This window comes from Caloenas nicobarica, chromosome 1 (genome assembly GCF_036013445.1).
Source record: "Caloenas nicobarica isolate bCalNic1 chromosome 1, bCalNic1.hap1, whole genome shotgun sequence".
NCBI lineage: Eukaryota > Metazoa > Chordata > Aves > Columbiformes > Columbidae > Caloenas > Caloenas nicobarica.
Genome location: NC_088245.1, coordinates 211,215,075 through 211,241,398, shown reverse-complemented (window position 1 = coordinate 211,241,398; position 26,324 = coordinate 211,215,075). Strand labels below are relative to the sequence as shown.

Sequence of the window (26,324 nt, the reverse complement as noted above, 5' to 3'; positions counted from 1 at the left end):
CTTGTCTTCAAGAAATATATGCAGAAATTTAGAAAAAAAAAAAAAGCTATTTGTTGGTGCACATACACATACAGAAGAGGAACATAAGGAGTGTGAGTACTGTCAAACAAGATAATGAGATGGGCAAGGAGATTTCACAGCTCCTGCTGCTGAAAGGGTCAGTCCTTTTCCTTTAATCCCCCCATCCTCGGTACGAGCCTCAGCTCCCTCTCCTTGTGCTGGGTCTGGCACTTGTCAGACCCTTCAATGAGCTGGTTAAGCTCAAAAGGTGGCCAAAAAAAAAAAAAAATCAATGCAGCAGAGAAAAAAACAAGTTAACTGTTTTCTAGTGCCTGGAAACTGTGCGCAGAAGGAGTAGGGCCAGACTATTCAGCATCAGCGCAGGATTTCGATGTCTTGTGAAGTTTCACCAGCACATGGTTGGGTCTACAAGCTGTAGTAACTCTACGTAGAGGTTACACACGTGTGACCTTTGAAGTCCACAGGAATACCTCTGTCAGTGCTTGACGCAGGACAGACTCTCAGTGTTATGACAATACCTATAGTAGATTAAAGACTTTTTTAAAAAGCTTTTTTAAGGTTTTCCTTTAAAGGACTAAATTGGGTCTTTGAAAAGGAGTAAAATATCCACATAACTTTATTGATATGTTTATGTGTGTGAAATAATAAAAAGTCAAAGCAATGTGGCATCAGGCATAGCAGCTGTTCCAAAGTGTAACGATGCACCACGTGAGCTAAAGGGTGATCTTTGCTACTGGAAACAATATTTTGCATGTGTAGTGTGGTTCAGCTGATGTATTTGCGATGCCTAGGACAAGATGGGCAAGACTCAGTATGCCAATTCGATGTCTACTGTAGGTTAAACCGAATTACTGTCGTCCACTATACGGACTACGTATAATGGGATCTAGAAGTTCAGAGTGACCATAGAAATGGAGAGTACCTGTGTTAAAAACCAAATTTTCTTGAATCTTAGGGTGAATCCATTTAACAAATTCTACTGCAGTGATGCTTCCTCTCCTCCTCTGACTAGTTCATCGTATTAGAGATATTGTGATCAAAGACACCTATAACTGGTCAGGTCCCATCCACAGTGACTGAAACTAATGCTTGTAAAAAAAAATATTCAGGTATATTTTGTGGTCCATCTACAGATCTGGCGCTTTACTTCACAAAAATGCAGGGATTTGCACACATACAACTCTTTGTCTTAGGAGGAGCTTTGAGATAGATTAATCTTCTTCACTTTTCAGAGTTCATTCTCAATAGTGAAGAACTCTGGAAGTGCGCAGAGACCTTGATTGCCCTGAGTTGCACCAGGCAAGTTAGTGCCCTTAACTGTAAGTGTATCATACCATGCTGTGCCCCACAAAACAGGAATTAAAAAGCCAGTAAAGGAAACCCCTTTTTCATGGAAGCACCTCAGTAGCTCCTAATTGTGGCCTGACCATCCTATACTATTAATAATAGAGTAAGTCCTTAAAAATCCCTTCATCCTACTTCATTGCTTTCTCTGATGCTCCTTGTTTCTCTAATACAGCTAAAAGTAACATTTCTAACGTGCTCTCATTTTACACTGCTCACATTGCCCTGGAATAACTTGCCTGATAGAGAGGAGATGAAATGAAGAGAAAAAGAAACTCTTCTCCCCCCGTTACAGGTGTCACTTACCACTTTTTAGCAGTTTTGGGAACTAACTTGCCTGGTGTGACTCTGGCCAATGAAGGTCTCTGCACGCTCCCAAAAATTCTTCACTACTGAGAATAAACTCTGAGAAGCGATGAAGATTCATCTTTGTCTCAAAGCTCCTCCAAAACAGCTCAAAAAGTATTTCCATAAAGGAAATGTTAAATGAATCTGCTTTTTTTTTCTCCTCACGAACTCCAGGGCTAATGAGAACAAACAAGGCTCGTAATTTGGTCTTGTGAGCAACAAGTCTAAGAGTTGTGTGTGCAATACATGTTCCTATTTATACTCCTAGGTACAATCATAAACTGGAATTTCTTTTTACTTTGAAGATCGCAGACATTAGCAAGTCATACTTAAGACTGCCCATAAAAACCTGTGTCTTCATCCCAGGACTGAATTTCATTTCAGTGGTTACAGACTGTGCCAGCTGGACAGCTGAGTCAATTTTCTGGCCCTTCTGAAATGTTCACATAAGATGTGTGCACACATCCATGCACGCTGCTCTAATCCTTACACTTCAAACTCAACAAGAGGAGGTGGGTGACAGAAATTAGGGAGCCATGGGGGAACCCTAGAAAGAATGAAGAATTGAGTGGACAAATATTCAGAAGCTAGGACTTAGCCAAATTATTGTCTAATGGGGCTTAGATGATAGAAGAGAGCAAACTCTAACTAAGTTAGTGGTACAAACGAAATGTCTGTCTTTTAAGTATATCCATAGTAAACATTGCTATGGAGGTGACCAACTGTCAATCAACAAATAAAACCAGGTCGCCACAGTTATGGCTGATTTCTAGTCTCCATTCTACAATTTACTTGTAAGCTGTAACATGTAATTATAAGGCTATTTTCCAATATATACAAAATTCCATATGGTTTTTTATGAATAGTGCCATGGGAACTGCTTTAGAGAATCACGAGAATGTTTTGTTTTGTTTTCTCTAATTGTTAAAGTTCACTGTGAGACCATAGACGATTCTTTTTTAGAAAGAGATATATGTTCTCTGCTTTCTGTCTGACTCCCACAGTTCTCTCTTGGCTTCCAAATCTCTGAAGTGATCTGATTGACACCAGCTGGGAAGGGCAAAGATTATTCATTGGAGCCAGTGGATGATGCATGATGCTTCCATACGGTTTTACTGTTGTGTCCAAGGAGAATATTGGAAATGCAGCTCCCATGCCACATCCCAACAACCAACAGCAGCAGTAGCAAACTTCCCAAAAGCAAACAAATCATACTGGGGACAGACCTGCAAAATTTGAGGCGGTGTGGCTTGTAAGGGGGGCTGGAGAAGCTTGCGTATGGAAGTAATCGTCCCACCAGCTTCAAAATTTAATTAGTGACTGAAAAAGCAAGTAATTTCTTGAGTAAATATTGTAAACATCCAGCTCTCCTCTGGGAGAAGGAGCAAATGAGAGAACGAGACACATCGCCTTCAGATCCACGTTGTCTCCTTTTGGAGAACGGTACATAAATGGCTCATCTTGAGGCAGAGTTACTCCCTACACTAATCCAGGCTACCGATCCAGGAAAAGGAGGATGCACCAAAGTGCTTCTAGATGCATAGAAATGAGAGATGGAAAATATTCACTATATGAGAAAGCCTACACTTCTCCGAGAGCAAAACTCTTCTTCTGAAGTGCTCTTTAAAGTCCTTCCTGCTCAAGAGCTTTAATTATCAAAGCAGAGAAAGAAACAGCTCATAGTCTGGAGCAAACCAGCTTTACCTCATGCACCACGTTGACTTCCAGCTGCTGAGGATACTTCGGGATTTTTGCCATTTGTCTCAGGGGACTTTTTTTCAGTATGAGTAATCTCACAGCTGGTAGATTTTGAGGGAAACTTGGCTGAAACCTTTATCTCATTGCTTGTTTTCCCGCTGCTGTCACTCCTTACCCTGAGAGATGCTACAAACTGGCGTGATCCTGCCCGTACCCATAGGAAGACTTGACACTACACTGTCTTGCATTTAAGGATACCATAGGATAATTTTGCTTGGAAGAGACACTCAAGATCATCGAGTCCAACCATAACCTAACACTGGCATGAAACCATGTCCCTAAGAACGTCGTCCATACGACTTTTTACCAAGTTCACTCCGAAATAGCTAATTGTTACCATTCCCATTTGTTTTTTAGGCTGGAAATCTGAGGTATAGACAAAGACACCGATCGCTTCATATCATAAAGTGACTCAGCTGACAGCGACAAGGCTCCCAGGCTAATGGGCTGCTCAGGGGAGCACTTTGCTGCTGACAAAAAGCCCTTTGAAAGTCAACTCTGCTGTGGTGAGCTCTATAAAGAGCTGGCTTACAATTAGCTACATGAATTATAATACCTTTATCCAGATGAAATGCAATAAACATATTAAGGAGGCAGACAAATTGTTAGACTCTTGATAGACTTCTCTTTTATATACTCACCATGTTTGTTGGTCAGCAGTACTTCAACAGCATTTCCACCTTATTTATTTACTATGCAACACTCAACTTAATAGCTTGTTTCTATATCTTTGGGCCAGAGGCCAAGGCAGATGTTTGCCTGACACTAAATCCTATTAGAGGCTGCAGTAACACAATTGTGTGTTAAAGATAAATATTTTATAGCCTATACTTGCCACCAAACCTCATAATTCCCTCGGCATTTAGAGGCAACTATCTATTGGCAAAGAAAAAATAGTTATCTAGCTGGCAATTGAAGGCAGTAGCTTTTCTGAGAGTTAATAAGTACCAGGACTACTTTCTAAAACTGATTAAATGCCATTCATTGCAGTGGTTCTATGAATTCGAATGTAATCTTTTCCTTCAATAACCTCAATGAGTTGTGCTGGAACTGGCAGTGTTTGGTGTCAGAAACATGCAGGAATAGCGTCGCAGTAAAATAATTATACCTCGATGAATCAATGTTAAATCTCAGTTTCTCAAATTAAGGTTTAAAGAAAATGAAACTTGTGCCAACGAGAATGGTCAATATTAGAAGTGAGATGCAAAGAGAAGAGCTGGGTTTTTTAGGTCACCTCACTGTTTGGCCTCTTCAACTAGTCTACACAAGAAACGGCCTCAAGATCTTTTGCCCTGTGCTGGTGAGAAGATATATGAAGCTGCTGAGCCTGAGGTACATTGCCACATCTTTCAATCTATCAACCCAGAGAGATGCAGTATACGTACCGATTGGGATAATAAAGGTTCTTTCCCTATAAATGTCAACTCTCTGTATACACAGATGCATTAATTAAAAGGAAAAAAACCACGGTAAATTAAAAAAATATAGTGGAGGTAAATCAAATATTTAGAGGAGAATTTTTTACTGCATAAAATAAATACGTGTAATTATTGTCACACTGAAAGAAATTGGTTCTGACTGTCCTCTGACTTATTTTCTGCCTCATCATGTCGCCCTGGCTAAAGAAGATGCTTTGCTGTGAGGGAGGGAGTGCACATGGAGCAGAGCAGTAGGTATATATTGAACCTTGAAATCCTCTGCGTGAGCAAAAGGGCCATGAGGAGCGCAGAGCATCCCTCTCACCCCGCAATGAATTACATCCCATGGGAGGGTGACGGGACACCACGTTATTTCACCTTATTCTCTGCAGCTGCACCGGAGCAACCTGAGCAAGCCACGTATTATTTCTCCTCGACCTGCTTGGCCAGGATGAAGCTGTCACCTACAAGCTCGTTGCAAGAACATCTCTCCTGCACAAAAATGCTCCCTGTCACTGCCTCGACTACGTTAGCAATAATTTTAATAAGAAGTCAGGCAATAGAACATGAAAGGCAAAGAAGATTCTGAAGCTCTGTGAACACATTTAATTTACTTCCCAGTTGCAGAGCTTGCAGTCTTGTTTATTTTTTCAAAGAAATGATGCTACTCAATTGAATTTCACCGCAGGGTAGACAGGATTCTAAGCCTAGAGAACTGTCACCTGCCCTTGTAATTGTGATAACAATGCCAAGGGAGACATGGAGGTGAGAGGGGCTAAAACAAGTTTCAGAGATATTGAAACATCAGATTTGACATTATGAGCCAAAAAAGTGGGGAAGAAATGCCTTAGAAACAAAGGAAACGTGGAAATGCTGGGTCTGGTTTTCTCTTGCTCCACCTCTTCTTTCCCCAGCTGAAGTTTTAAAGGGCTGATTCCTTCTCATGGTACATCCTCACCTGCTGAGATGTTGATTTTTCTGCTTCATTTGTGTTTTATAAGGCTTTTACATTTCTAGTTCAAGCAATCCACACCTGGCAGCCGGGGCCGTGAAAGTCTTGACAGCATCATGGAAACTCAGTCATTATTTCTGAGTGCTCTTTCACAGCTTCCCTTTCTGTAGGGCACCCAGTGCGATGCTGATACTGCTAATGTCACTTGATGTTGTGCCAGATTTTGATTTTTTTTTTTTTTTTTTTCTTTTTCTGAAGGCTGGGAGGTCTGTTTTAGTTAAAGATCCATTTGTATAACCCTGTTCTGCTCTCATACCCCAGTGGATAACCTTCACATGTAGGTCTCCTGATGCTATATTATGACAAGGGCAACAGGTAGGCAATCCTTTAAACAGCTCCTTAAATCACTCCTGATTCTGGAAAGTAAGAGTGAAATACAGTAATCATGGTATCCGGTTGTCTACTATCCTCACCACACTTTTTTTTCTGTAAGAACGTTAAACAAACAAACGAAAAAGTCATTTGCAATGGCAGATATCCCCCATCTCCATCAGCATACTGACAGCAAATACCAGCACTAATTCTAGAGGCTGGATCATTTTAAAAGGTGATGGTGAAGCACAAAAGGTTTGCCATTCAGGATCAGTTTGCATTGCTTATTGAAATCGTCAAGAGGTGCCAAGTTTGCCAAATTTGACAGTATCTCACGTGAGCACGTCTTCCCTTGAGATGTCTGTACTTTTGCTTCTAGGCCTGGCTTAAGATACATCTCCAGGTACTCGAACGGCTCTCACCACAATGTCAGTCTTTCTCACGCTATTTCAAGCACATTCGTCTCCAAGTGCAGCTGGAAATACTACAAAACCAGCTTTTTTGTGCATTATTTTTGAACTTCTGCTCTACAGAAACAGGGACCAAGTGGGAATAGTTTGAGGAGTAAACAAAGAGAATAAAGCCAACCATTTCAGAAGCCTGCACCACATTTGGTCTGAATTTGGTTTGCGCTTTGAGAGGGGGCTTTATCTCACTGATTCATTCCTTTCTCTTACTGCTGCCTTTTTAAGAAGAAATCTTTCCAGTGCAGAGTGCCTTATAATCTAAAGCTATCAGATGGTTGAAAGCATAAGGTACAATGGGATTTCAAAACCACTTAGCACTCATACATAGACTCTGCTCTATGTATACCACCATTTAAGTTAATGGTAAAATCTCCTTTGACTTCACCAGTTTTTAGAAAATCTTGCTAATGCATTTCTGCTGTTCATAGGGATATACCGGGAATGCTGTTTTCTTCCCTGAGAACGTGAGCAATGCTAAAAGCATGAAAGGGTCTATGAAATACAGTTCTTACGGAATCACACACTGACCATCTGAAAAAAGCCTTCTGTTCTAAATCACTTGAAATGTGATCACAGATGTTAGGTGGGAAAAAAAATATCAGTGAATGATTTTAAACAAAGAGTAGCTGTCAGGTTGAATCCCTCTTTCTACAATGCAGCTTCTAAGCAAAATAACACTTTAATCCCATATTTGTAAAATACATATGATGAAACTGTGGAGATCTAGAAAGACACCTTGTGAACATTTATTTTCCTCCTAGTTTCCCTTTTTGCAGCTGGAATATTTTTAAACCTGGATTTCACTCCAGTAAATGAAACTCTCATATCCCAAATTTGCCCAAGGGACTGTGAAGAATTTTTTTGTTGTTCCTTCTCACTCTCATAAATTGTTACAAACTAATACAGGCAACAACAATTATTCAGCCTTCAGGGTTCAAGTTCTAGAGCTGCACTAGCAAGTGGGAAGTTACTTCATGTTCAGTACATTACAGTTTCTGCTCTTGTAGCTCCAGGTAAGGCTAAAGCTGGCCTTGAGTTTCATTTTAAATGATGTTGTAAGTTGGTGTATTCTAAGGGAAAAAAAACCCAAACCAAATAATTCTTGCATACACATACAGAGGTGACCTCAAACGTGGTCTGCTTTGGTCAAATAAGTGCCACGAAGCATTGACAATGTCATAATTTTGGGTGCACTAAAGATTCATTTTACAGAGAGTCTTTAGCAAATATACCCAGCCTGATAAATAAGGATGTACCGACTGGTACTCTTCCAGGTTTTAGGTCACATCTGTCCCCCTATAGAGATGCCCTCAGCTCCCTGGGGTGTCTCAGGTGTTGTGAGATGTTCTCAGTGGTCTTGGATCAGGACCAGAGAAAAAAGCAGAACTCGTGGCTCCGGTTCTGCCCCTAGTGAACTCGCCACACAAACTTGGTCAAATCGTGTTCCTTTTCAGGGCCTCCAGTGAGACATCAGTTTAACATAATTTATTTAACTGTTTTTCTGAGATTTTTGTAGCATTTAGATAAAGAAAGCAGTTACGCATCTAATACTTCTAACACAGAGACCAGCCATTAGCATTTAAGAAGTCAACATTTGCCAGGAGATACTGTACATATAGTCATTACAACTTAAAAGAATGAATCCTGCCAGCCATTGCTAACCTAAAGATATGTAAATCCTTTCAGTTTTAGGTCAGTCTGCTCCTCTAACAAAGATAAGAGTGACTTGCAAAACACCTAATCAGAAACTATAGACACTACTGACCTTGCAGCTTCAGACATTTTGAAGCCTGTATGATTTGTTTACACTGGTTTTAACACAGATCTCGAGATTTGGATAAAGTGTCCTTTAGCTGAATGTTGCTTATTATACACTAAAATGATTATGTAGCCAGTATGCAAATGTGTAACCGTTTGGCTCTTTAGGACTGCCCTGAGTGTGATAAGGTCTTGTATATAATGGCTGTTACTTTTCTTTCTGGTGTGCTGGCTGTATTCCAGCATAAAGGCTTGCGCAGCTCTGTACTAAACAATATCTCGTCTCTGTGTGCTAAATTTGGCTCATTTAATTGCACACCGGTTAACAAAACCCTGGTTTTGGGACAACATACAATGTTCTTCTCATCCCACCCGGCCCGCTGTGAAAGTGGAGATTGCTCCAGTAACTCCTGATGCTGTTGGCTTCTGTTCTCTTTTGTGGTCAATTAAATGTATACACGTACATACAATTTAATACAATCTTTGGAAAATTAAGTCTTAAAAAAGACTTTTGTTCTAGTACAGAAAGGGTTTTCCTTTTTTTGCCAAACTGGACGGGTAACTCCCACAACCTCATTTCTGTGCTTTAGCAGGGGAGCTTTCATGGAAAGAAAAATCTGCACAGAGCTGGTAATAGGACACAGGAATAAAACAAGCTGTGCTTACATTAGGCTGCAGTCTGGGGTGCATGGAAAGAGCTATATACAAAAGTGTAAAAACGAAAACCATATGCACTGTTTTACACATTTCTCCAGAAACCCTCAACTAGCACTCTATGCTGTGTTATTAATGCAGAATTCTGCTGTTGGGAAAAAAAAAAGTCAAACTGAAAAAGGGGGAAAGAAATAACAGAAAGAAAGAAAAAAGCTTTAACTTCACTATTAAATAAACGTTTTCTTGACCCTAAAACTAAAGTAATTACCCCAATCAATAAATCTTTTGTACAAGCTCTGTCAGATCAAGAGAACGTGCCTGCCTGCAAACAACACACTGACAAGCAAGTTCAAGGCTACCAGCCCATGTAAATACAGACGCAGGCAAAGCTTTTCAGAAAAGACAAATCTACCTTCATTTTTCTACCACTTTAAAGCATGATTGAAACCAGACAAAATCTGGATTATTAAAGACATTCAGACACCTAACTTCTACTGAGATAAATACTTATTGGCATCCAAGCAATCTTTACAAACATGGCTTAATTTCTTTTGTACAACAATATAAATGAATGTTTGTATCTGCTTCTCTATTGTTCTCTACAAATTATCACTTGTAATTGTAAGCTCTATTGAAAGAGAAGTGTACATATACAAAACAAAATAACAACAAAAAAAGGCTCAAGTGTAATATTAAATAAATTATTTCACCTTTGCTTTAAAGCTAAGCCAGCTTTACCCACTGTAATTTTCTACTACTAGCTTTTACTCATCAATAAAGAGATACACTCTATATGGTAAGAGCAGCTGTGGAAGTTTTTATAGACAAGTATCTGACCTTTACAGACTTCTTATTATTTAATTATCTTTGAGATGTGTCCCTAATTTCTCCTTTATTAGAGATGCCTTAAGCTTTCAACAGAAAAATCCTGAAATAATAATTTTGCCTGTAATTATGGCTTGGGAAGCAGGGTTATTACGTAAGAATTGTTTCAGACACTTGCAGAGAGAAGAAAGGCCACCACAAATAACATCTAGATTTGAAACAATTGGTCTGACTTCAGGTTTCTTGGAAGTGCTGCAGCTCAGCAGAAGTGGGCAGAAAGCTGCAGGTAACATTTAGAGAATGGTGTGCTATAGGATCATGGACATTACTGACTGAAGCTGAAGGGGATTTAAGAACCAGGAGCAATGTTTGATCTGTTAGGAGTCATCTGAAAGGGCAGACAGGGAGATAAACTTCAACAGTAGGACATGCTCATCGCCTTCGTTCATGTCACTGGGAAATGAGACTGATCACCAATTCTGGGGAAAAAGCTGAAAAGATTAAGGCGACACTGATAAAGCTATTCTTGCCTTCCAGGGGCTGAAGTTTTTAGGGCCGTATCACTATTAATCTAAAAACATCATCACTGTTTTACCAAGAATTGTCAACAAAAATCTCTGGCCGTGAGGAGTGCAAACCAAGGTGAAAAATTTCACCCTGTCACAGCCCTCCTTCCATTTCCAGACCCAGGCTCAGGCTATATTTGCTTTTTTATTAAGCCCTATAAAGCCAACAGATTAGATTTACACACAGGCTGGATGAAAAAGTGAAATCTCACCAAGCACACGACTACACCTGCTTGGAGAGGGGAATTCTTGCAGCTTATAGAAAGCTCAAGCAGAGGGAGTTTGCCCCACATTTCCATCTCCCCAGGTGATGCCTCACCTAGCAGGTTGGGCTGGATTGACCCAGGATGGAGATGGCAAAGTCCTGTCTTCTTGCCATCCTTCTGCATGGATTAATTCAGCTCTCACCGATGGACGTTAGGTCCTGTGGCCAGTTGGAAGACACCTTGCAGTGCTGTGGCAGAACCTGAGCCTACTTTGTGGATAAATGCAAGTTCTCAATCCAACAGACCTGTCAACCTAATGACATCCATGAGACCAAATTCAGAAGGGGAACCAAAAAAAACCACCAACTAACACAGACTGGCAGGGAATCATAAATTCCCTTTTTGCCTCCTGCTTGAATTGAGTGACTGTATCTTTTCTAAAAACTACCTGACTGAGACCTACAAGCTTTACCAGAGAAGCTACGTAAGAGCTGAACACAGGAACCAACCCATCAAACAAGAGGTGATGGCAACAAGAGGGTAATCAAAAAAGGCACTGACCATCTGATCGAGTGTCTGTCATTAAGGGCTTGTAATGGGACACACAGAGCTGAAGGCAAAAACCTATTTGCAGAGCATGCAAAGCTCTGCTCTTATGTTGCAGGAGAGAGATCAATAACATCAAAAATGAAGTTGTAATTTTCCTCCCTGCCATGTTCTCATATGCTGCTGTATTTTTTTTTTCTGTGCAGAGCAAGGAAAAGGTTGTGAGTCTGGGAAGAAACAGGCTACTAATGAATTACCAGTAGAAGGTTACCACAAGGTGGAAGTGCTCACAAGTCCCTCTGTGAAACAAGACAAGGGCTAAGTTGACCATGCTCATGCAATAGCGGAGAGCAACACTTGTAGTAACTCAGCACTTCCATGGAGCAGCTGGTGTCCCATTAACAGTTAAAAGGGTCCTGATTCAGTGAAGCACTTGCTAAACTTTCATCCTCTTTTGTTGGATATAGCCCGAGAAGTTCAGAAAAGTTCGCTGGGACACTAAAATCACTTTTCCTCATTCAGGGACCTGAAGATCTAATCGTACATGGGGGAGTTTTAAGTCAAGTAACTCAGGCATTAAGGAGCTAAAAGAAAGTGTAAGCCAGAAGAGATCACACCCCCTGTTAGTCTGCACACTCTTCTGACTCCTCAATATTTACACGAAACAAATTTAGACTTTTCCAGGCATTAGCAAAGCAAGTGTAAATGATGTGAATGGCTTTGAGACTGTAAGAGGATCACACTTCTGCATCTCTCTGAATTGGAAGTTAAAAGAGTTTAAGTTAGCCTACACAGAGGCAGTAAAAAGAAGGGAAGCAAATCTGAGTTACTCAGGCTCTTCCTTTTCCAAGAACAAGATAAACACAAAGGCATTTTCACTCACAGCTAAGGCAGAGTCATTCTTGCCACGTCTAACCCAAGGAGGGTTCCCAGTCCCACACTTGCCACTGTGCCCTGTAATTTCTTCTCTCTAAGCTCAGTCCTACCATGAAGTTCTCCTCTGTGGTCCCCTTCTTGTGTGTGAACTGCTGTCCTGGGGACTGTACAGGAGGGGGTTATATTTTTGGGTATTGCAGGCAGGGAGCTTACCTTTTGATGTGTATTGCAAAGTGCTGTAGGTGCCGGCAGTCCCTTATAAATAACACAACCAGCTCGCTTTGCACTTTGATGGAGGAAACTGCTCACAGTAGTCATAGAATTATAGAATCATTTTGGCTGGAATAGACTGTGAATATCATAGACTCCCACCATTAACCCGACACTGTCACTAACCCATGTCCCTAAAGAACCTCATCTACACAGCTGTTCAACCCCTCCAGGGATGGTGACTCCACCACTGCCCTGGGCAGCCTGTTCCAATGCCTGACAACCCTTCCCAGGAAGAAATTGTTCCCAATATCCGATCTAAACCTCCCCTGGTGCAACTTGAGGCCGTTTCCTCTGGTCCCGGCGCTTGTTCCTGGGGAGCAGAGCCCGACCCCCCCTGGCTCCAAGCTCCTTTCAGGCAGGTCAGAGATCAGAAGGTCTCCCCTCAGCTCCTGTTCTCCAGCTGAACCCCCAGCTCCCTCAGCCGCTCCCATCACACTTGTGCTCCAGCCCCTCACCAGCTCCGTTCCCTTCTCTCAACTTGTTCCAGCACCTCAGGGGCTTTTTTGGCCTGAGGGGCCCAAAACTGACCCCGGGATTTGAAATGCAGCCTCACAAATGCCCAGTATAGTTTTCTTTAGCGATAGTAGAGGGGGCAGGAGGAACAATGGTCATTTTCTTAAACTTAAGTGTTGTCTGTTGCAGAAGCTAAAAGTGAGATAAAACCTTGCATCCCATCACAGCTGTTCTCCATGTGTTTCCTGTTGCTTGTTGAGTGATGTCCTGGTAAACAGAGACGATCTCGTCTCACCAACAGCTGCCTTGGCTTTGCTTTTGGATTTCTCAGTGGCCCTGCACAGCCCGGCTTGCCTGAGCTCAGCATTAACAGCTGCTGGAAGACGCTTTCTCTCTGACTCCGTAGATGTTGTTTTCAGGCTCTCAGATGTTTCTTGCTTCTACCAAGCAGATTTTTGGCCAACACCTCTGTCTCAGATGTGCTGATTCCAGCTGATTCCTCAGCCTACTATTTTGCTCCATTTATACAAGATTGCTCTGAATAAATTACCATTCTCAGACAGAGGTGAATCCACAAGGTGCTTTTCAGAGAAGTGTTTCTATTAGATACTTCACAAAGTGCCACCAATGTCATTTACAAAAAGGTTAATTTATTATTGAAAGACCTTGATTGTCCATTCCTTCATAATGTCTTGCATCGTAAGTCAGAGGAATGGGATATAAAAATGATATTAAAAGATGAAAAGCTTCCTAGAATAATCTTTCTTTCCCTTCACCTGAACTGCCTGTATTATGCACAAGTATAAGCTCTGACAGGCATTAGGATGCTGTATTCTCCCCAGGTTTACATGCAGTGGCACGTAGCAGGCACACATTTTTGACATCACCTAACTCTTTAGTGTTGATGATTCCCCATCCTTTTAGAAAACACCCTAAACTGCCGTCTCCTGCCCTCAAAATCAGTGCTAATGCTCCTGAGTGGATTTAGTTATAGCTACATCGGATTCTAAAACTGTATGACGGACAGCCTCACAATTTATGAAATTAACTGTATGTTATCAAACTGGGAATATAGATGCTTTTTTCCATGTTTTTTCTCCAGTTTTCTCTAGAATAATGGAAGCCACATCATTCCAGACAAGCACTGCACAGTAATTGCAGTTGATATTGTCATGCAGAGCCTGCAGTGATTTTACTGGCTCTGAAAAGTTCAGTCTGTTGGAACTTAGGAGATATACATGGCAAATCAGCCCTCTTTCCGTTCAACATGTTTATTGCTGATGTGAAAGCTCCGGTCTTTTACTCAGGTGAGTCTGTACTCACGGGTGAGGTTTGCCTGAAGAAATAACTACAGAGTTTGGCTTTACGAACTTACCATTATGATCACCATTATCAATTTTGTGTTTCCTACTATTACCCGTGATTATTAATTAATGCTTAACGCATTTTCCCAGCAGTTCCACCACCTCTCTGGGGAAATGTCACTCTCCTCAGTTTTGCACAGTGAGCAGCCGAAGATGAACTTGGGCTGGGTCAGAATTTGCACATCAGTCAGAATTCTGGAGTTCCAGGTTGTTGGTCGTCTTCTCAGATCACCAGATCCTACTTCTTCCTGCATCACAGTAGTACTTTTCAAACACACTCTCACTGCAAGCCCTATGTCAGCGCAATAATAAAGGGAGATTTTTCTCTGTGTTGCCGCCACAGAAATCAAATTAAATGGCAGCTTGCCTCTGAAAGTCAACGCAACTCCTCTAGAGGTTCCTCACCCCACACAGATAGATCTAAGGCTGCCATCATGTGTGACCTGTTTTATTTGTTTGGCATTGCAATTTTACACCATGGTTCATAAACACTGTGTCAGGTTGCTGTATCCTCTTTACTCTGGCACCGACAAAAATTATAACACTACAGTACCATAGTACTTATAGGCTTAAAATCCAGCAACCATGTCTTGCCAGACCTCACGAATACACTAGAAAGGTTCTGAAGCATTACGGTACATTTATTCAAAACACCTTCCTTGATTTTTTTTTTTTTTTAAACAAGCTGCTGAAATCTAGACTAACAAGAAAGGTACCGACTTGACAAGACTATTACATTTTTTTAGAGTACTTAGAAAAATGCTGCACTTCTCTGGCCAAATTCTAGGCAAGAAGCCACATCTTCCTACCTAAAATTTTTGCTTATCTCAAGCACGTTTCAAAGTATGTAGCTTGTACTTAAACAGTTTTCCCTGTACACTACAGATGAGTGTTGATCTACAGCTGCCAGTGGGCAAAGTGATCCCCACATATGGAGCAAAGCTCTCTCTTGTATAACAAAAGAAAACATCCTTGCATCGAAACACAGAATGATTCAAGGTCAACAGGGGATATATGGAATATACCATGGACTATATACCATGGACTGTTCTGCTTATCATGTGGTCATGAAGGTACATAAACAAAAAAACTAGGATTGCCTTAAAGACAGTCTGACATGCTTCTCACCCACACCATTCCCCTACTGTCCAAAGGCAAATCAAGAAAGTTTTCTCTCTTATTTTTTTTCTTTGCCTACATATGTGCTATGAGGCCAAGAGAAAAGTCTGTCTACTACACTAAGCATCACTTTGAAAAAAAGAACAACTAGTGACTGCTTTAAAAGTGTTTTCTGCTCTGAAAGCCTTACCGATTTTCCTGTGATGTGAAATTTTAAATGGAAGAAATTCTTAGACAAGGAAAAAAAGTCACTTTCACAGAATACCTGGAGGTTCTTCTGGGCAGAAGGTGGCCAGTGTAAGTAAAAACTTAAATTGCTGAAGTTAACTAAATGGAAGTAAATCCACATTCTATAGAGCAAGACTTCAATTTCACAAGCTGACATGCAGCTATTTCTGGTGTTGCTTAACTGCGAGCAGGACTGAACATCTGCATTTCCAGGTTTTAAATTCAACACAAGAGTATTATAGCAGTGTTTCCACTTCTGCATTAGATAAAATTTAGCGCTAAAATGGAATATTTGGATCTTAATGACTTCGCTTTAGTAAGACTTAAACTTTTAATTAACCTGCCAAGACAAATTACAGCCCATAGCTCTTAGGTAACTATTGCAGACAGCTGAGACTCAACGCCAATGCCTCTTCTGGGAGAGGGATTAATGGAAGCTTTGGAATAAATCTGCTTTTTTCAGCAAAGAAAAGAAGTCCATTAAACAATCACTGTGGCTAGAAGAAAGCTGAGTGCTAGTTATATAGAGCAATCTTTAAATTACAACCAAATGAATTCGAGCATGTGAATGGTTTCAGCAGGTCAGTCAAATTTAAAACTAAATATTATCGAATCTGCAACAGATTCTGATATTTACAGGGTGGAGGAAGAATACCCAGTGTGCTGGGGTGTCAGGCAGCCCACAGGCAGCATCTTTTCCTCCTTGGACAGCAACAATTCGGTGCCTGTGCACAGAACTGGCAGGGCACTCTACTGCCAGAGAAGCTGAAAGGCCTTTTTAATTAATTTGTTCTTAAGAAATCTCAGCTTCTTTCTGTTAGCAAGAAGAAACAGAGATTCCTGTTATTGTGGTTCCTCCTACTAAGCCTTGCACGGCTTTTTATTGGTGTTTTAACCCCAGTACTCTGCCTGAACTCCAGCTTGAGTAATTTTGATGGCGCTCAAAGGCACGACTGTCGCAGAAAACTGTTGCATGGTGCTGCTTCAATCATTCCTGCTCCAGAGAGAGAAAAAATACTCAACCAACCAACCAAAAAAACTAAATAAAAATAAGATCAAGGGAAGAAAAGGAAGCAGGGAATGTCAAGCTTGTCATCCATCTTTGGCACCGGGTAGAATCTCATTAGGGATATAGTTACTGAAAAGGTCTACAAAATACTTAGGAGATATGTAGGGCCCAACAATATTCAGCTCATTGCTAAATACAATCCCTTACAAACATTCTTTCTGAAACCACACAAAGCCACCGTGCAATTTGAGTACGTGCATTAATACCTGGCCTCAAGGCATATTTAGGAGTTTAGGAATAATCCAGGAAATCCTTACCAATAGCAGTCGTAAGAAAAGAAACCACTTCCGACTCCTTGCCGTCATTGTAGAAGGCCAGATGCCATATTCCTGAATCTAAATACTGGATGAAGCCCGTCTCATGGCTGGACAAGGGCACGAAAGCTCTGTGTTGCCGCTGAGGTCCTTCTAAGCTTCTCGCCTCCTGCGTCAGTAGACGTCTTCCATCAAGGAGCTCGACAAAGTCAAACTGCAACACAAAAAAGAGTGATGTCCATGTGCATTTCAGGCTTCCTCGAGCTTGGTCTCTCGCTCTGGGCCTACAGAAGCATCATAAACAGGATTTTCTCTGGTAATTCAAGTATGTTCCTGGACCACCTGCAAGCAATCATTTTGGAAATAGCTAGGATATGAATGTATTTCTCTGTAATTACATGAATCAAGAAATCATCTTTATTTAGAAGGTGACTTGGGGCATATTGACCCTGCTGATGTGTTCTCATTCTGCAGAAATGAGAAAAACATGAGGTAGGTCCAGGGACCATGCCTAAATTGCACTATAAGCATCATGATAAGAAGCTTATTTGTTAGCTTCTTTGTGTCTTGGCTAATAAGGAAAATAGAGAGAAAAACATATCTAGCCTAACTGGGTTGTTTGCCAGAATTGCTACAGGTCACCAAGGAAAAGATAAGAGGCATCTGTAAGTAAATTCTGGTAGAGGTTTTGCAGAAGTATTTTGCTTAGCCAGCAAGGATTTTATCTGAAAGCAATAGCAAAAAGTGGTTAAAAGATCAGAGAAGATGAAGATCAAAAAGAAATTAGGTAATTTATAAAAGTCTCATTTAGGAGGGTGCTTTTGGAAGTTTTCCTCAAAACGACCTATTTATTGCCAGGGTAACTTCTGCTGAACAATTGCTTTGATTTCGCTACTAGTATTGCAACTACCTATAGTCCCCTCTTTGAATAACTTTCCACTGACTTTCTACAATAATTGTATTTTGTCTGGTAATATATTAATGGGATGAGCCAGATAAAGCCTAGCAGACATCACAAATGTAAAGTGAACCTTATCTAATCTGACTTTTATTGTGTGTTTAAGTGAACTGGACACCTTGGGAGCAGAATCCAGCAGCTGGGGCACAGCCCAGACTTTCCATTCCCTGACTCACTTGGTTTTGCTTCTCTAATCCAGTTGATCAAATAAGCTCGTAGTTTTTGGCAGGAAGGAGGAAAACAGGCAGAAATAGCAACAACACTTATTTTTATACCCGTAAATGCTACTGCACTGAATGGTTGCTGAGTGTTGGCTGAGTGTGGCAACAATATTTAGGCTTCTTATCCCTTTTGACTTTACTGTAACAAAATTCTTTTGTATTATTGTCTGGTATGGTCTTCAAAGTCAACCAAGATAAGGAGCTGATGACACGTTGTTTTCCTCTGCAGTCATTGCTAAGTTCAGAAAAAATTGAAAGGTTTATTCCCAACAACATTTTGAGAAATAAGCTATATTTCACATAGCTTGCACATGAAATGATGACATTTTTCCATAGAGTATTTTAATTATTATTTGTAACTATCTATTTACATGAAATAAGCCTTGCATTTTTTTCCATATTTAAGTATATATATTTCCCAAACTTGGTGCTGAAGCATCTTTTGAGAATGTAAAAGCTGGCGCACCTGCAAAGGGCATCCCTTTGGGCATCTATCCAAGACCATAGAATCATAGAATGTCCTGAGTTGGAAAGGACCCACAAGGATCGTCGAGTCCAACTCCTGTCGCTGCCCAGAACAAACCCACAGTTCACACCAGGTGTCTGAGGGCTTTAGCTTTGTCAGAGACAAAAGACATTCTGAAAAAATGTAATGTTGATACACATTATAAAAATATATAGTGCAAAAACATAAAATCAAAAAATGTCACATAAATATAAACTCTAAAAATATATAATTAAAAATACAAGTTTCTGTTCTAAAAAGATATGATGACTTAGTGATTTTCAGCATAAAAATGATACAAGTGGGAGGCTGGTTTGAATGACAGTGTCAGACAGAGCCAGGTCTATGTAGAGCCTCTGAGGACAAGCTCTTGTCCAGGTTGATTCCCCATGGGCTCTCAGCGTGGCCATGACTGACAGCTGAGAAGGACAGAGGATGTCACAGGGTTGTTTGGTTGCTGGAGGTGTCTCAACGGGGCTGAGTCTGACTGAGGAACACATTGGCCATGTCTAAAGAAGAAGTTAAAACCAGTAAAAGAAAAACCTGTGTATTTCCATTTCTATTTTGGAGCATGATAGGACAGATTGAGTAGATCTTGGAAAGGCACAGGTAACTGTAGACACCACTGGTAAAGTCCATCTCAGCTTGAATTAGTTTTCTAGAACCACTGGATCACAAACAAAGAAACAGACACTTCTAGAATGCAACCTGCCTCGTCCTAAAGTTGACATCTAAGAAATGTCCGGTGGATTGTGCCCTAAGGACATCCATAAGGCCACCAGCATCCTGACATGCATCAGCACTAGTGTGACCAGCAGGACGAGAGGAGTGACCGTCCCCTGCACTGGGCACTGCGGAGGCCAAACCTCAAATCCTGGGGGCAGTTTTGGGCCCCTCACGACAAAAAAGCCCTTGAGGTGCTGGAGCGAGTTGAGAGAAGGGAACGGAGCTGGGGAAGGGGCTGGAGCACAAGTGTGATGGGAGCGGCTGAGGGAGCTGGGGGTTCAGCTGGAGAACAGGAGCTGAGGGGAGACCTTCTGATCTCTGACCTGCCTGAAAGGAGCTTGGAGCCAGGGGGGGTCGGGCTCTGCTCCCCAGGAACAAGCGCCAGGACCAGAGGAAACGGCCTCAAGTTGCACCAGGGGAGGTTGAGGTTGGATCTGGGGAACAATTTCCTCCTGGAAAGAGCTGTTGGGCATTGGGACAGGCTGCCCAGGGCAGTGGTGGAGTCACCATCCCTGGAGGGGTTGAACAGACATGGAGATGAGGTTCTTAGGGACATGAGTTAGTGACAGTGTTGGGTTAATGGTTGGACTTGATGATCTTGAGCAACCAAAATGATTCTGATTTCTTGCTCCATACTACATATAGATGCTTAAAAACTTAGTGACATGAAAAAAATTTCAAGGCACCCGGCTATGGTGAGCTGCTGTTGTTACAGTCCAATCTGGGTTGGGCTTATTTGGGCTTTCCTGCCAAAAGTAAAAGTTTATTTTTTATAAATGTTTGCAAGATGCTGCTGTGGATGTTGATGACTTTGCAAAATTACTAGTTACTATTTGTAAATATTAATTGAACCACAAATGGACTGCACTTTATTGCAGTCTAATACATTCAGAGATTTTTAACACGCAGTTAGAGTTATTGCAAGCAAAGAAATGGTAGATAAAATACCATGTTAATAAATTGAAATTGTACAAATGGAAAAATACCTCCCACAAGCTGTGATGGCCAATCTCTAAAATTTATGATTTAACAAAATTTGGCCTAGGTTAAAACGAGTTTAAAAAAAATGATTTGATCTAGGAAGATAAAATCTAATAACCATAATAAAATTGTGTTACTTTTATTATGATTTGTTGAGAAGAATGAAAAGAAATACCTTTAGTTAACAGTGAACTATTTTACGCTCCTGCAGGGTCTGTTTCTAGCACTAAAGAAATCTGGAGCTTACACTTTCTTCTTACTTATTAGTGTCCATGGTTGTTGGCAGCCTTGACTAGAAGGCAGATCACCACAGGCAGAGAAAGTTTCACAAAGAGAATCTGGAGTAGTTTGTTCTTCTAGGATGGATAAAAATGACTTTAACATTTTACCAGATTCAGGAATATACACTAAGGGTCTACAGCTTTGGGATCAATGCAAAGACCCCGAAAGAGAATAGACTACATTATGGGTCACACTACAGAAGGTGCGTTATCTATGCAGAATAAATATCTAATTATCTAACACAGAAGAAAACTTGAGCATCAGCTAGAATTTTACTCCTGCCATCAACTAGATAGGCTGGGGAAAAATAATTGACCTTTTTTAAGTTCTTCTGGGTGAGACTGTATCACTGCTCTAAGCATACATTTTGCCAAAGCCTTATTTATGAAAATCCTTACAAAATTTGGAAATATAAACCTCATTGGGTAGATTTATGTTATGCAGCAGATACTCTGGATTATGCAAAAGAAAAGATTTGTGTAATGTATATTAGCTATGAGAGACAAGTTTGACATTTCAACACAGAAAACAGGTTACCTATTTAATGACTCCTGAGACAAACTATGGTGAGACTAAATGCTATGGATTAAACACCATATAAAAATATATAGAAGGAGAGCAATGTTTTAATTGACGGCAGGTTTATAAAATAAGAAATCTAGGAAAATGGATCATTTCAAAACTAAATTAAATATTAACAAGTAATATATCAATATTGTTTCAATATCTGCAGTTTCATTAAGTTAGTTCTTCAGAACAGGGGAGGTTTTAGGATCTATTTCTGTTAGTGTACCATGCTTTTATTGTTTGAATAAAAAAGTATCTCTGGTCATTTTTGGTGATGTTTTGGTCCAGATGATGATTTTTTTAAATATATATTTGGTAGCTCTCAATTAGTGGTAACACAAAAACCAGCATTTAAAAGGACTCTGAGCAAGTGCATCACCTCCTCCAGTATGTAATAATGACGAACACATGCCACATCCCACATTTAACATCTCATTCTCAGCTGAGGCTTCAACTGACACAGAACCATATTGTTTTAAATGGGAAAGGTTTTGACACTGTCAAGTCACTCAGAATATCCCAGGAAAAATGAAGTTAAAGAAAAAACAGCAGCAATGGTGAAGTCAGTGTGGGCTTAATTACTTAAAAGATTACTATGGTTGGGTGTAGTGCCCTGCTACATTGAAAGATTTTGCTTTAAGTTCAATAGGCTTGAGGTTTAGGTGTTAAATTTTATATTTATTCTTTACACAATTGAAACTATTCATGTAGTAACTCCTGTTCCATAACGGAAATTAATAATGAAAACAAATAAGTAAAATCAGAGTTTATACAGAATTCTGATCTACAGTTACTATTATGTGACCGTGACTTGAGTTTTTTATTTAAATAAAATAGGAGTTTGAAGTTTTAAATGTTTGAATCTCCCCATAAAAAGAGACTGATTAAAAATGGGCAATAACAGCACTATTGTGTCACTGAATTTACGACCTGCTGATCCTATTGAAGTATTTTAATTCCGTAGAAAAGTAGGCAGAGAAAGTGTAGATTTATGACACCTCTTTAAGATAAATAGGTTGCAGGTGTGTTAATATGTAGAAAATACCACATTACCCGGAAAGATTGTAATAAACATATTTGCTTGCTTGAAAAGAAAACAAAGGCAGGGTGTTTCTATAAATCCCAAATAGCTGTGTTGGTTGCTCGGCTTTTCAGTTAATAGTGGAGGGCATGGGTAAAGTACAACATTAATATAAACCTGGTAATACTTTGATAACTAGTGGGAGTAAGATGCTTTACGTTGCCAGTGAGAATTATGTCTTAATGTATTAATCAATCTGGTTAAAAGGAGTTTAGAAAATGAAGTGGAAAGTAGAGAAAATAACATATAAAATCCTTATCTAAGGGGATGGTTCTCCAGAGATTGTCCCAGAAAGTGATTTCTTGCCACAGCTTTTGCCAAGGTGTCTCAAGAAAAGCAACTGCTTTCCTTTTAGTCCTACAGAACGATAACTATATCTTGATTTCTGCTTAAGTAAGCCAGTGGCTTTCTGTAAAAAACTTGATTTTGTTTGGTTATACACCAATTATTGGGCCCTGACCAATCTCAGTCCAATCTGACAGTCAACATGCAAAATGTGAAGCATTGGCACAAGGTTTTTACAGCACAGAAGATGACTGAATCTTGCTCTCATGGGGCTCAGAGACTGAGGTCTTGCTGCTCTTACCGTGAGAAGGGAAAGGCAGAGGCTGGAAGAGGGAGACAGACCTGAGATATACAGGACACTGCTTAAGAGAGGATTTTTTCTGATGTAGTTTGGGCGTGGCTGCTGCTGCGAGGGGCACTGGATGGAGAAGGTGGCACCTCACACTGCCAGGAGCAACCAGATTATACCCTCAGCGACCATGAGCCCGCAAAATCCTTTTCCTCCTCTGGCATCTTGCTGCCTACAGCCCAATGCATGTAAATATCTTACAATTGCCACTTGATTCTCTTTCTCTGGATAGATGACCTTTAACATCTTGCAAGCACGCAACAAATTCTTGAAAGAAATAGCTGAAATCATAAAAAACAATAAGAACATACAATTGAAGACAGGTATTATTTAATTGAGGTCCCATTACCTGTGTATGTGATGGTGGGAGGCCTTTTCTGCCGTAGATGCCAACCAGAGCAGCCTTTCCTAAAGACACATTGAATTTCAGATGCACTGGGTGGTCGATGAACACCTGAGATCTCCAAAAGATACCAGGAGGGATCTTCTGTGTGGCTCGTCTGCCCACATCAATTTCTCCCGAGTCTATAAAACTGTCGTCTGGAAAGAAACTACTGGGCTTTCCTGCCAAAACACAGGAACAAAAATCTTGGATTAGCCTTAGATCTTAAAAGTAATCCAGTCATACCGGTATCTGTGACGTCGATCTTGAGAAACAGTCTATTAGTGTCCTGAGGTCTCCAGAGCACTTTGTATAGCCGATCCATACGATTACGGGAGGAAAACCAGCAGGGTTATTCCTGGATTCAGTAACTGTTTTGTTTGAAAACATGAATGTGGGAAGAGCAACCTGGAGAAAAACGGCCTTTTGTTTAAATTATAACATCAGAGAGTGTGTGATTACATTCTGAAGATAAGAATAAATCATCTGACATTATATCCCAAATGAATGTAAGTTCACGGATGGAGAAGGCATCATTAAATGAGCAAAGAGAAGTGTAGTAAGAGTGAGGTAGACATGTGTCACAGAATGGAACGGTAGTGCGGAGAACAGCAGCATGAACGATGCCTAAGTGGGGAAAGGAAAATGTTTCTCTATTAAATTAATTCTTGACAGTTGTACCAGTATTTGAAATTTGTTCAACAGTCCAAAAAAAAAATATCTAAAGGAAAAAAAAAAAAAGGACTGAGAAAAATGAAGGAAATCATACCCTGTGCTTGAATAGTATGTACTAAGAAACGTGAGAAGTTTTAATGGGGTTTCAGTCCAGCTTTTTGAAGTGACCACCAGGCTGGAGAGCCTGGGCAGCTGGATGGCAACTGATACATCCCATAATGTCCCAGGGAGTCAGCGGGGAGTTTGGCATCCCTGGAAAACACACCTGAGAAATGCCAGGTTGGAAATTCACACACTCGCAGCTCTCGAAACTGGTGGCTACTTCAAAAAATCTGGACTCAAAGGCAGCCCAGGGAATGAAGGGCAGAATGGAAAAGAAAATCCCAGAAAGTTGCATTTTGGGGCTTTGCTATGGACAGTGGCCACAGCTTCACCTGCTGGGCATAAAGCTGATGAAGACAGCAACTGCTTAGCAAACAGCCTTTATTTAAAGACACTTCAAGTTGAAAAGTTTGCTGTAGTGTCACCTGAAAGATTCTGACTTTAGTAAGGAAAACATCGTGTCACCAACAAGGACTTATGTATATTAGAAATTTAAATAAATTTGTTATCTTTGTGCCATCACAGCACACCACTCTGTGTTTCACAGATCAAGCAATTCTAACAAAACAAGAAGGAAACTTTTAAGAACAGACAATGTTTTGTAGGGAAATCACATTGTGAGATGTTTTTGTTCCACAACCTACATTTGGGGAAAGGGAAACAAAAATATATTTTGCCACCTCCCATGAATTCAAGTGAAATAGTCTCAGAATTTAATTGCTATGTTGAAAAGGTGATTGGTAGAATCATCTTTCATTTTATTGGTTCAAATTATAATATTCCCTTTAATGTTTTATAATATTAATTATAATATTTCCTTAAACTTCTCCATATACCATTCCAACATAAAGTCTCCAGGAGAAACAGATGTAAATTGTCAGCTGTCGGAAAATCCATATAGAAATTATGTGCCTATTAACTGTTAACAAAATAAGTCTCTGAAGGTGTTTCTTTGTTCAATGGAGAATTTTTATTTTATTTTTTTTTTACTTATGGAAAATCTTTTAGCAGAACTTTTGGTCTGAATAAGACTAACCCTGATTTAAAGTCTGCAGCTTTTTAAGTACACTGTTGGAGTGGGACAGAAAGCCAAAGGTGTTTACACGTTCATAGAAAAAAAGCTACTGGCCATTTTATAAGATCCTCATTTATTTTTTGTTCATCTCATTCAATTAAATACAAGGGGAAAATCTGCTGAGTTTTTATTTTTTTAGTCAAAGTGTATATTAACAGAGATAACCAGAAGCAGCTCAGGTAAATGGACATTCTTTCCATATAATTGGAAATGTACAACTGTACAACAAAAATCAAATAGCTTGATTCCGAAGGGGATTACTTTATCAACTGGCTTGTTAATATTTATTTGGCATACTAAAATTACTTTTCATACTGCCAGGATTAAAGGAAACAGTTCCCATGTCTTTGTGCAAAGTTTCTTATTCCGTTATTGTAAGATGAAAAGATTCAGAATTCTATTAGAAAAAAAAAGAGCTAAAACATCACGTGTTTTTGTTCAAATGAAGGATATGTTTTTCTGATCACTACTGACATGTTTTGTAGATTCTTAGAAATCTAGATGAAAACCTAAAGTATTTGATATGCACCCTGATTGTTCATTAATAAAGATTGTGCCTCGGAGTGACTCAGGGAAGGTGAGAACTTAACGTGATGGATTTTGCTATGCAAGAGACAGCCTGGAGAAAATGAGCCTGGGACGTACTCCGCCTCTGCAGAGAGCAGCTCCTGTGATTGCAAAAGACAATTTCATGGAAATAATTGCTTGTACAGACAATTACAAAGTTGGTGTCTCCTCTTGGTGGACACTTGTATGTCTGAGAAGCTGTTTGCATGAGGTGCCAGCAGTTGATGTTTGGTACAGGAGTCCAATGAAAGGCTCTTTTCTCCAGGCTGAACTCGGTTCCTGAAATCCATCCATGTTTCATCCATTTTAGCCCACAGTAAGATCAGGCTCTATGGACTGGATACTTCATAAAGAAAGTGCAATAAGAAAGTCATTTCAGCTTCTAATCACAAATTAGGTTTTAATCAGAATATCTGACTCCTTAAAATTAACTTCAGGTCTGAATTCTTAATTGGGCTGTCAACTGCTTGGCTCTTTCCACACGTTACCTTGAACTTTTTAGTTGCTGTAGCAACTATTCCTAATTTATTTGGATATCAAAATGAACTATTTCATTTCAGGCCTTGCCGAATCTGCTTGTTTATTCGACAGCGAGGTACACTGACTGATCAAACCACTTGAGAATACATTTATATTTCTCTAACTTCAATCACAGTTAATTACATGCTTAAATGTAAGCACGTGATTAAATGTTTTG

The 26,324-nt window shown here is 40.1% G+C and overlaps 1 protein-coding gene across 1 annotated transcript in view; it reads right to left on the bottom strand.

The window, feature by feature from the left end:
* The window catches only part of TENM4 (teneurin transmembrane protein 4), a 627,658-nt gene that overhangs the window by 162,772 nt on the left and 438,562 nt on the right, over positions 1–26,324 (bottom strand). Inside the window, exons 11-12 of the mRNA XM_065629610.1 lie at positions 23,176–23,390; positions 16,875–17,085 (exon numbers count right to left, since the gene is read on the bottom strand). Coding sequence (XP_065485682.1) covers positions 16,875–17,085; positions 23,176–23,390 — 426 coding nt within the window. The remainder of the gene's footprint in view (positions 1–16,874; positions 17,086–23,175; positions 23,391–26,324) is intronic.